The sequence below is a fragment of the Oncorhynchus nerka genome, linkage group LG3 (assembly GCF_034236695.1).
Source record: "Oncorhynchus nerka isolate Pitt River linkage group LG3, Oner_Uvic_2.0, whole genome shotgun sequence".
In the NCBI taxonomy this organism is placed as follows: domain Eukaryota; kingdom Metazoa; phylum Chordata; class Actinopteri; order Salmoniformes; family Salmonidae; genus Oncorhynchus; species Oncorhynchus nerka.
This window is the reverse complement of record NC_088398.1, coordinates 71,562,417-71,574,427: the sequence shown is the minus strand read 5'-3', so window position 1 is coordinate 71,574,427 and position 12,011 is coordinate 71,562,417. Positions and strand designations below refer to the sequence as shown.

The 12,011-nt window shown below is 47.7% G+C and overlaps 1 protein-coding gene across 1 annotated transcript in view; it reads left to right on the top strand.

Moving 5' to 3' along the window:
* Positions 1–12,011, top strand: part of LOC115124809 (rho guanine nucleotide exchange factor 7-like) — a 100,413-nt gene that overhangs the window by 72,764 nt on the left and 15,638 nt on the right. The window contains exon 13 of the mRNA XM_065006309.1: positions 4,982–5,075. Within this exon, the coding sequence (XP_064862381.1) occupies positions 4,982–5,075 (94 nt within the window). The remainder of the gene's footprint in view (positions 1–4,981; positions 5,076–12,011) is intronic.

Here is a 12,011-nt window from a genome sequence, read left to right as displayed (position 1 = left end):
AGTAGCAGATGGTCTATAACAACAAGATACAACAATACCTAAAGATGAGCCAACAGTAGCAGATGGTCTATAACAACAAGATACAACAATACCTAAAGATGAGCCAACAGTAGCAGATGGTCTATAACAACAAGATACAACAATATCTAAAGATGAGCCGAGGTTTAGGTTCAGAGACAGATATTCAAATTGCTGAGGTTTAGTAACAGAAGTCAGAACGACCCCAGAGAACTTGTCTTTTATGTATACAGCAACACCACCACCCTTAGATTTACCATCTGTACCAAAAATATTGTAACCATTTATGCCAATATTTTTGTCAGTAATAGATTTTTTAAGCCAGGTTTCAGAAAGCATAAATACATCGTAGTCGGCAGTTTTTATCCATATAGTCACAAAATCAAGCTTCGACAGGAGACTTCTTACATTCATATGCAAAAACTTCAGGCCACTCTGACTACTTAATTCAGCAGGGATGCCAGGACCTGGATTATACTGGACATTTCCAGACAATAGAAGCAGCAAGATAATGGCAAGTCTAGATCGGGGGTTACAACATGTGGATTTACAGACCGCAGTTGAAGGAGAATCCAGAGTCACCAGAGTCTTTAACACCACATATTTAAGGAGATGTGTGAAGTCCAGAGACATGGTTCAGTACCAAGAGAACAGTCCTGACATGGTTCAGTACCAAGAGAACAGTCCTGACATGGTTCAGTACCAAGAGAACAGTCCTGACATGGTTCAGTACCAAGAGAACAGTCATGACAAGGTTCAGTACCAAGAGAACAGTCCTGACAAGGTTCAGTACCAAGAGAACAGTCCTGACAAGGTTCAGTACCAAGATAACAGTCCTGACAAGGTTCAGTACCAAGAGAACAGTCCTGGCATGGTTCAGTACCAAGAGAACAGTCCTGACAAGGTTCAGTACCAAGAGAACAAGGTTCAGTACCAAGAGAACAGTTCTGACATGGTTCAGTACCAAGAGAACAGTCCTGACAAGGTTCAGTACCAAGAGAACAGTCCTGACAAGGTTCAGTACCAAGAGAACAGTCCTGACATGGTTCAGTACCAAGAGAACAGTCCTGACATGGTTCAGTACCAAGAGAACAGTCCTGACATGGTTCAGTACCAAGAGAACAGTCATGACAAGGTTCAGTACCAAGAAAACAGTCCTGACAAGGTTCAGTACCAAGAAAACAGTCATGACAAGGTTCAGTACCAAGAGAACAGTCCTGACAAGGTTCAGTACCAAGAGAACAGTCCTGACATGGTTCAGTACCAAGAGAACAGTCCTGACATGGTTCAGTACCAAGAGAACAGTCCTGACAAGGTTCAGTACCAAGAGAACAGTCCTGACATGGTTCAGTACCAAGAGAACAGTCCTGACAAGGTTCAGTACCAAGAGAACAGTCCTGACATGGTTCAGTACCAAGAGAACAGTCCTGACATGGTTTAGTACCAAGAGAACAGTCCTGACATGGTTCAGTACCAAGAGAACAGTCCTGACATGTAAGCGCAAGAGTCCCATTTCTACCATATTGTTCGGGAGAAATGTGCATAGTTCTCATGTGCATTTCCGGAGCAAGCGTGGGGTTTCTCACAATACTGGAGGGAGAAACAATCATATATTTCCTCATTCAGAGTGCAACGGGCTCTAAATGTATCGCCAACATTGTAAAAGCCAAGGGTAGACACCAGCAAAATGAAAAACAGCATCATGTTTGATAAATGCCCCAAAAGTCACTAATCAAATAGTTCAACCGCTGATCAAAAAAAGTTAGCGATGTATGAGTATGATGTTGACGAGCAAACCTCGGGGAGAGAGAGAGAAGTGGCGAGGGCACCTGTACAATAATGGGAGAGACAGACCAGGGCAGGCAGGGAGGCAGGCAGACAGGCAGAGAGCTCTGGTCAACAGCGCACATGAATCCTTGGTCGGGGATGTGTGTGTGATGTGGAGGGAGAGTGTGTGTGATGGGGAGGTAGAGTGTGTGTGATGGGGAGGTAGAGTGTGTGTGATGGGAGGGAGAGTGTGTGTGATGGGGATGGAGGATATGTGTGTGGTGGGGAGGGAGAGTGTGTGTGATGGGAGGTAGAGTGTGTGTGATGGGAGGTAGAGTGTGTGTGATGGGAGGGAGAGTGTGTGTGATGGGAGGTAGAGTGTGTGTGATGGGAGGTAGAGTGTGTGTGATGGGAGGGAGAGTGTGTGTGATGGGGAGGTAGAGTGTGTGTGATGGGGAGGTAGAGTGTGTGTGATGGGAGGTAGAGTGTGTGTGATGGGAGGTAGAGTGTGTTTGATGGGGAGGTAGAGTGTGTGTGATGGGGAGGGAGAGTGTGTGTGATGGGGAGGTAGAGTGTGTGTGATGGGGAGGTAGAGTGTGTGTGATGGGGAGGTAGAGTGTGTGTGATGGGAGGAGAGTGTGTGTGATAGGGATGGAGGATATGTGTGTGGTGGGGAGGGAGAGTGTGTGTGATGGGAGGTAGAGTGTGTGTGATGGGAGGTAGAGTGTGTGTGATGGGGAGGAGAGTGTGTGTGATGGGAGGTAGAGTGTGTGTGATGGGAGGTAGAGTGTGTGTGATGGGGAGGGAGAGTGTGTGTGATGGGGAGGTAGAGTGTGTGTGATGGGGAGGTAGAGTGTGTGTGATGGGGAGGTAGAGTGTGTGTGATGGGGAGGGAGAGTGTGTGTGGTGGGGAGGGAGAGTGTGTGTGATGGGAGGGAGGATATGTGTGTCATGGGAGGTAGAGTGTGTGTGGTGGGGAGGGAGGATATGTGTGTGGTGGGGAGGGAGAGTGTGTGTGGTGGGGAGGGAGAGTGTGTGTGATGGGAGGGAGAGTGTGTGTGATGGGGATGGACGATATGTGTTTGGTGGGGAGGGAGAGTGTGTGTGATGGGAGGTAGAGTGTGTGTGATGGGAGGTAGAGTGTTTGTGATGGGAGGTAGAGTGTGTGTGATGGGAGGTAGAGTGTGTGTGATGGGGAGGTAGAGTGTGTGTGATGGGAGGTAGAGTGTGTGTGATGGGAGGGAGAGTGTGTGTGATGAGGATGGAGGATATGTGTGTGGTGGGAGGGAGAGTGTGTGTGATGGGAGGTAGAGTGTGTGTGATGGGAGGTAGAGTGTGTGTGATGGGAGGTAGAGTGTGTGTGATGGGAGGGAGAGTGTGTGTGATGGGGAGGTAGAGTGTGTGTGATGGGGAGGTAGAGTGTGTGTGATGGGAGGTAGAGTGTGTGTGATGGGAGGGAGAGTGTGTGTGATGGGGAGGTAGAGTGTGTGTGATGGGGAGGTAGAGTGTGTGTGATGGGGAGGTAGAGTGTGTGTGATGGGAGGAGAGTGTGTGTGATGGGGATGGAGGATATGTGTGTGGTGGGGAGGGAGAGTGTGTGTGATGGGGAGGGAGGATATGTGTGTGGTGGGGAGGGAGAGTGTGTGTGGTGGGGAGGGAGAGTGTGTGTGATGGGAGGGAGAGTGTGTGTGATGGGGAGGGAGAGTGTGTGTGATGGGGAGGTAGAGTGTGTGTGATGGGGAGGGAGAGTGTGTGTGATGGGGAGGTAGAGTGTGTGTGATGGGGAGGTAGAGTGTGTGTGATGGGGAGGTAGAGTGTGTGTGATGGGGAGGTAGAGTGTGTGTATTGGGGAGGTAGAGTGTGTGTGATGGGGAGGGAGAGTGTGTGTGATGGGAGGGAGAGTGTGTGTGATGGGAGGGAGAGTGTGTGTGATGGGAGGGAGAGTGTGTGTGATGGGGAGGGAGAGTGTGTGTGGTGGGAGGGAGAGTGTGTGTGATGGGAGGGAGAGTGTGTGTGATGGGAGGGAGAGTGTGTGTGATGGGAGGGAGAGTGTGTGTGATGGGAGGGAGAGTGTGTGTGATGGGAGGGAGAGTGTGTGTCAAAACAGTCAAAACTGTTCGCTGCTCTGGCCCCCCAATGGTGGAACAAACTCCCTCACGACGCCAGGACAGCGGAGTCAATCACCACCTTCCGGAGACACCTGAAACCCCACCTCTTTAAGGAATACCTAGGATAGGATAAAGTAATCCTTCTCACCCCCCCCCCTCCCCCTTAAAAGATTTAGATGCACTACTGTTCCACTGGATGTCATAAGGTGAATGCACCAATTTGTAAGTCGCTCTGGATAAGAGCGTCTGCTAAATGACTTAAATGTAAATGTTAAATGTGTGTGTGATGGGGAGGGAGAGTGTGTGTGATGGGGAGGGAGAGTGTGTGTGATGGGAGGGAGAGTGTGTGTGATGGGAGGGAGAGTGTGTGTGATGGGAGATGGAGGATATGGGTGTGATGGTGTCAATAGAAACTGTTATGTGTGTGGTGGGGATGGAGGATATGGGTGTGATGGTGTAAATAGAAACTGTTATGTGTGTGATGGGGATGGAGGATATGGGTGTGATGGTGTCAATAGAAACTGTTATGTGTGTGATGGGGATGGAGGATATGGGTGTGATGGTGTCAATAGAAACTGTTATGTGTGTGATGGGGATGGAGGATATGGGTGTGATGGTGTCAATAGAAACTGTTATGTGTGTGGTGGGGATGGAGGATATGGGTGTGATGGTGTCAATAGAAACTGTTATGTGTGTGGTGGGGATGGAGGATATGCGTGTGATGGGGAGGGAGGATATGGGTGTGATGGTGTCAATAGAAACTGTTATGTGTGTGGGTGAGTTTGAGTGACATGGTTTATTTGTGTTGTTCATTTCCATCTCACTTTCTCTCTCTCTCTCTCTCTCTCTCTCTCTCTCTCTCTCTCTCTTCTCTTACCTCTCTTTTCTCTCTCTCTCTCTCTCTCTCTCTCTCTCTCTCTCTCTCTCTCTCTCTCTCTTATCTCTCTCTCTCTCTCTCTCTCTCTCTCTCTCTCTCTCTTCTCTTACCTCTCTTTCTCTCTCTTGCCTCTCTCTCTCTTACCTCTCTCTCTTACCTCTCTCTCTCACCTCTCTGTCTCTCATTTATCTCTCTCTATCTCTGTCTCCAGGACCTCAGTAAGAGTCCTAAGAGTGTAAAGAAGCTCCTTCCTAAACGAAAGCCTGAGAGGAAACCGTCAGAAGAGGAGTCTGCCCCGAGGAAGAGTATGTTCATTCTGTTTGTGTCTGTCTGTGTGTGTATGTCTCTCTGTCTGTGTGTGTCTCTCTGTCTGTGTGTGTGTGTCTCTCTCTGTGTGTGTGTCTCTCTGTGTGTGTCTCTGTCTCAGTGTGTGTGTGTGTCTGTGTGTGTCTCTGTCTCAGTGTGTGTCTCTCTGTCTCTGTGTGTCTCTCTGTCTCTGTGTGTGTCTCTCTATTTCTGTGTGTGTGTCTCTGTCTGTGTGTGTGTCTCTCTGTGTGTGTGTGTCTCTGTCTCTGTGTGTGTCTCTCTGTCTCTGTGTGTGTCTCTCTGTCTCTGTGTGTGTCTCTCTGTCTCTGTGTGTGTCTGTGTGTGCGTGTGTATGTGTGTGTGTCTCTGTGTGTGTGTGTGTGTGTGTGTGTCTCTGTGTGTGTGTGTGTGTGTGTGTGTGTGTGTGTCTCCGTGTGTGTGTGTCTCTATGTGTGTCTGTCTGTGTGTGTGTGTGTCTCTCTCCATGTGTGTGTGTCTCTCAGTGTGTGTGTGTCTCTCAGTCTCTCTGTCTCTGTGTGTGTCTCTGTGTGTGTGTGTGTCTCTGTGTCTCTGTGTGTGTGTGTGTCTCTGTGTCTCTGGGTGTCTGTGTGTGTCTGTGTGTGTGTCTCTCCCTGTGTGTGTGTGTCTCTCCCTGTGTGTGTGTGTGTCTCTCCCTGTGTGTGTGTGTATGTGTGTGTCTCTCTCCCTGTGTGTGTGTCTCTCTCGCTGTGTGTGTGTGTTTCTCTCGCTGTGTGTGTGTGTTTCTCTCGCTGTGTGTGTGTGTTTCTCTCGCTGTGTGTGTGTGTGTTTCTCTCGCTGTGTGTGTGTGTGTCTCTCTCTCTGTGTGTGTGTGTCTCTCTGTCTCTCTGTGTGTGTGTCTCTCTCTCTCTGTGTGTGTGTCTCTCTCTCTCTGTGTGTGTGTCTCTCTCTCTCTGTGTGTCTCTCTCTCTGTGTGTCTCTCTCTCTGTGTGTCTCTCTCTCTGTGTGTCTCTCTCTCGCTGTGTGTCTCTCTCTCTCTGTGTCTCTCTCTCTCTCTGTGTCTCTCTCTCTCTGTGTCTCTCTCTCTCTCTGTGTCTCTCTCTCTCTGTGTGTCTCTCTCTCTCTCTCTGTGTCTCTCTCTCTCTGTGTGTGTCTCTCTCTCTGTGTGTCTCTCTCTCTCTGTGTGTCTCTCTCTCTGTGTGTCTCTCTCTGTGTGTGTTACGCACGCCTCTGTGAAGAGGGAACGCAACACCCTGCTACAACTCAACTCCCCGTGAAGTGAAAGACGTATGGGACTGTAGGTGTGAGTAAGGATGATAAAGGCAGAGAGAGTGGTATCGTTTACAAGGAATTTATTCCTTCACACGGTAATATGGGGAAAAGGGGCTGGACGGAACCAAAGCAAAGAAAGTACATATCAAAGCCCCCTCTCCTACCTTACCTGCCTACCCACTACTTACCTAACTAGCACCACCTGGTGCCCTAACCAAAATACAGGGGGTGGTCCGCCCAGGTCTTACCTAGTGTGCCCAGTGAATATACTATGGGTATATGTATGCCCGCGGGCCTCTTGCCTAAGCACTCCATAGGTGCCTTCCCCTCTGGTAACAAACTAAAGAGAATATTACAAACAATTTCACATATCAAAACACTGCATCTTATTGACACACAACAGACATAACCAATCAGCTCCCTCAACAACTAACATAGTACATACCAAATCTCTTTCTGAGAAACAAACATATGCTATAACCCTCAGCCATCAGCCTCCTCTCGCAGCAATCTCTCTCAGCAGTTATCTTGGTTTCTGAGCAACAGATCACTGGTTTTAATTTAGCTTCAGAAGTCATTGGTAATTGGAGACAGCTGCGTCCTGACGAGGGGGCGGGGTCAGCTCTCCAATTAGCCATGGAGTCGACCAATCAGCTGCTTGGGGGGGATTTCAGGAAGCCATCCTGAAACACACACCTAAAAAACCACAACACAGAAACTGGGGAACATAACACACCCACCACAAAAAATGCAAACATACAGTTTGCAATAACAAAAACCAACGCATCCCCAGTTCGTAAACCCGTGATAGAGCGTCGGCAACCACATTCGCTGAGCCCTTCACATAGGCGATCTGTACATTATATCCTTGTACAATCAGAGCCCTTCACATAGGCTATCTGTACATTATATCCTTGTACAATCAGAGCCCACCGCATAAGGCGGCAGTTCTGATTGTACATTTGCCTCAAAAAAAAAACTAGAGGATTGTGGTCCATGAAGACCAGTTTCAGCACGACACTGGATCCCACACCTCAAAGAACTGTAAGGCAATAAAGCCAGGGTCTCGTGTTCAATTGTGGAGTACCTTGACTGACACGAGAAGAAACTGAGGGGCAGATCCACTCCATCTTCATCTTCCTGTAAGAGAACCGCACCCACCCCCACTATACTAGCATCTACCTCCAACTTAAAAGGTCTGTCAAAGTTGGGGGCGGCAAGCACTGGGGCACTATAAAGTAGCGTTTTAGCGGACTCAAAAGCATAATTACAGTCCTTAGACCACTTAAATGGTTCCTTGGGACTAAGCAGAGATGAAAGGGGAGCTACTACCATTGAGAAATTACTATACGATAGTACCCTACCATCCCCAGGAATCTGCGCAACTGGCGGCGAGTCATGGGAGCAGGAAAAGCAGCAATTGCTTCCACTTTGCCAGTTACTGGGCGCACCTGACCTCGTCTAACCTGCGTCCCCAAGTAAGCCACAGTAGCCTTCCCAAAATCACACTTGGCCAAATTGAGGGCTAAAGAAGCATCCACCAACCGCTGAAACACACTTTTCAAGGTGGCGAGATGATCAGACCAAGTAGCCGAATGTATCACCACATCGTCAAGGTAAGCAGTACAATTTGGCACATCTGCAAACACAATGTTAACTAGCTGCTGAAAAGTAGCAGGTGCATTACACATACCAAAGGGCATCACAGTATATTGTACAAAGTTATCAGGCGTAACGAAAGCCGATATGTCAGAAGCTCGAGAGGTCAGAGGCACCTGCCAATAACCTTTTAGCAAATCTAACTTACTAACGTAAACAGCAGAGCCAATTCCATCAATGCAGTCATCTAGCGAGGTAGAGGAAAATAATCAGACTTTGTAACGGCATTCACATGGCGATAGTCCGTACATAAGCGGAATGTACCGTCTGGCTTAGGAACAAGAATACACGGGGAACTCCAGGAGCTGTTACTGGGTTTTGCCATGTCATTCTGTAATAAATAAGCTACCTCACTTTTCATTACTTCGCTTTCCTTATCATTAATCCTGGTACGGATGCTGACGTATAGGAGCAGGGTTCCCCACATCCACGTCATGTTCCAAGATGGACGTGCAACTTGGAAGGTCCTGAAACACTGAGAAAACAGTTTATCAATATGATAAGATCCTTAGTTTAATCGTTATCCAAATGTTCCATTTGAGAGGGTAACTTCTTCAGCATCTCTGATTTACATAGGCGTTCCCCACTGCTGTAACGTATGGCGTAACTCCAACCCGTCCTCTTTATCCTCCTCTAGGTCCCAGCCAGGTTTCAGCACCACCGCAGCCACACTGGAGACGGCGGGCTGGACCGGCTTACTTGAGGAACTGTTAGGAGAATCACGCACATAATATGTTTTCAGCATGTTAACATGACACACACGGGAAGAACGCCTACGATCTGGGGTCTTTATCACATAATTGGTGTAACTGAGTTTCTTTTCCACAAGATATGGTCCAGAAAAATGTGCTGACAGATGAGCCAGGGATTGGCAGCAAAACTAAAACTTGATCCCCTGGTGCAAAAGAACAGCCAACAGCCTTTTTGTCATAATGCAACTTCATGCGTTTTTGAGACGAGGAGAGAAACTTTTGGGCTAACGCACTCTCCCGCATCTTACTGACATAATCCAACACATTTATAGGGGCGCTACTGGGTGTAGGAGATAAGATATGCTCCTTCAAAAAACTTTCAGCGGACCCCTTGGGGTGTGTCCAAACACAAGGTCAGCAGGGCTGAACCCTATGGACTCGTATTTTTTCCCTAATAGCATATAGGACAAAGGGCACCCCCTCATCCCAATCAGTACTGGTATCCATGCAATACTTGCGTAGCATTGCCTTTAGCGTCTGATGCCAGCGTTCGAGAGCCACTTGACTCTCCGGATGATATGGACTGGAGAACTGATGGAAAATACACGTCTTTAACACATTTGAGAACAGTTTTGACATGAAGTTGGATCCCTGATCAGTTTGGATTACTTTAGGGAGTCCAAACGTAGAGAAGAACTTCACTAGTGCCTTCACCACAGTCTTAGCCGTTATAGTACGGAGAGGAATAGCCTCTGGGTATCGAGTAGCACTGCACATTATTGTTAGTAGGAAGTGGTTACCTGACCTGGTTTTCGGCAATGGACCTACACAATCAATTATCACTCTTTCAAACGGTTCCCCCACCACAGGAATCGGGCAGAGCGGTGCACGAGGAACTGTTTGATTCACTTTCCCAGTGAGTTGACATATGTGACATGTTTTACAAAAATTGGACCACGTCCGACTTCAAACCTGGCCAGAAAAAATGACGAAGGACTCGGTTATAAGTCTTTGTGATCCCCAAATGTCCGGACCCCGCCTGGTCATGGGCGAGTGACAGCACCTGCTGTCGGAACGGTGTAGGAACAACCACTTGACACACTTCACTCCAGTCATTAACGGTGTCATGAGCTGCCCATTTACGCATCAAAACTCCTGCTTCCATAAAGTAGGCAGTCTCTCTAGTTTCAGCTTCCTCAATGGAAATTACCAAAGCAAAACACCTGCGAAGACTGGTGTCTCCTTTTTGACATTCAATCACCTTCTCAGGGGTGACAGACAAAAGAATGTCATGTAATTGGGGTGCGATTTTGCTTTCACCTGCCTTAGTTTTTCCGGGAGTAAAGACAGTCGGCATTGCAGAAGGAATACTCAGTGCATTGTCTTCTACCTCAACATTCTCAAAAATGGAACTAGCCAAATTCACTACATCTCCAAGCTTGCGAGATTGTGCCCTCGTTAACACACAAGCAGGAAAAACATGTGGAAATGCTTGAACCAATTTCTCATCTGTAGTTCTGATTTCTGGGTTGTCTACTACTTCTAACACAGGAGTGACGTTACCACCAGTGGTATCGTTCCCTAGTAACAAAGTGACTCCTTTTACTGGCAGTGTAGACACTACACCAACACGGAAATGTCCTGATACCAAGTCTGACACTAAGTGGATCCAGTGTAATGGTACAGGTACGGTTTTTGTCTCTATCCCCTGTAATATGACATGCGAGCCACAATACGTTTCAGGAGACCAGGGTAAAGCATCAGTAACACTTACTGACTGCGCCGCCCCAGTGTCTCGTAAGATTTGTATGGGCTTTTGATCAGCTTGTTCTCCTGTTAAGGAAACACAACCGGCAGAGATAAACAGAGCATAGACAGGATCCGGTTTCTCAAATGCTGAATCAATAACTCGGTCCAACGGACAGGCCAAAGACTTGACTAAACCCACACTTTTCATTTTTGGGGACGGTGACAGGGACTGTTTCGGTTTATTTTTCAAAACCGGGCAGTCCGCAATCACGTGACCCTTTTGGTGACAGTAAAAACATTCACAGATTTCATGGAAAGGCTTAGGGTTGTCAGAGGAAAAGCGACCTGAACGAGGCACTGATGACGTAATCGTCCGGCCTTCAAAACGAGGAGCACCAAAGACAGTCTTGTGTGTCAAAGCGTACTCATCTGCCAACACTGCTGCCTGGGCCAATGTCACCACTTTCTGTTCATTTATATGAACTACAATTCTATCAGGGAGGTTGCTTTTAAAATCCTCCAACAGCATCAATTCCCAAATATCAGCAAAGGTGTTAGCTTTGCTGGCTGAACAGGGGTCATATCAGGGCAATGTAAAGGGGGTACGAGCAACCCCTTCCTCTGCCCTGTCCTCCGACGTGGCATCGGTAGGTCTACCCATCTCCTCTCCTTGCAATGAGAGAATTCGTTTTCTCACTAAACCCTCCCTGACTAGCACCAAAAGCTCAGCCTTAAGGGATTTCTCAGGGATAACGAATCCATAATGGTCAGCTACAGCTAAAAGGTCTACTTTACGAAACCTCACCAAATAATCAATAGAGGGCACTGAGGCAGCCATCTTGTACAATGCAGTCTACTGAATACACACAAACTAAACAAGTCATCCAAACTCACAACCTACCATCACATCTCAATCACCAATCACAGAGAGCTCAGAGCACCAGGGTCCGGTGGGTTAATGGATTCCGGATGAGCCCCCATTATGTTACGCACGCCTCTAGGAAGAGGGAACGCAACACCCTGCTACAACTCAACTCTCCGTGAAGTGAAAGACGTATGGGACTGTAGGTGTGAGTAAGGATGATAAAGGCAGAGAGAGTGGTACAGTTTACAAGGAATTTATTCCTTCACACGGTAATATGGGGAAAAGGGGCTGGACAGAACCAAAGCAAAGAAAGTACATATCAAAGCCCCCTCTCCTACCTTACCTGCCTACCCACTACTTACCTAACTAGCACCACCTGGTGCCCTAACCAAAATACAGGGGGTGGTCCGCCCAGGTCTTACCTAGTGTGCCTAGACAGTGAATATACTATGGGTATATGTATGCCCGCGGGCCTCTTGCCTAAGCACTCCCTAGGTGCCTTCCCCTTCCCACCCTGGGAACAAATGAAACAGAATATTACAAACAATTTCACATATCAAAACACTGCATCCTATTGACACACAACAGACATAACCAATCAGCTCCCTCAACAACTAACATAGTACATACCAAATCTCTTTCTGAGAAACAAACATATGCTATAACCCTCAGCCATCAGCCTCCTCTCGCAGCAATCTCTCTCAGCAGTTATCTTGGTT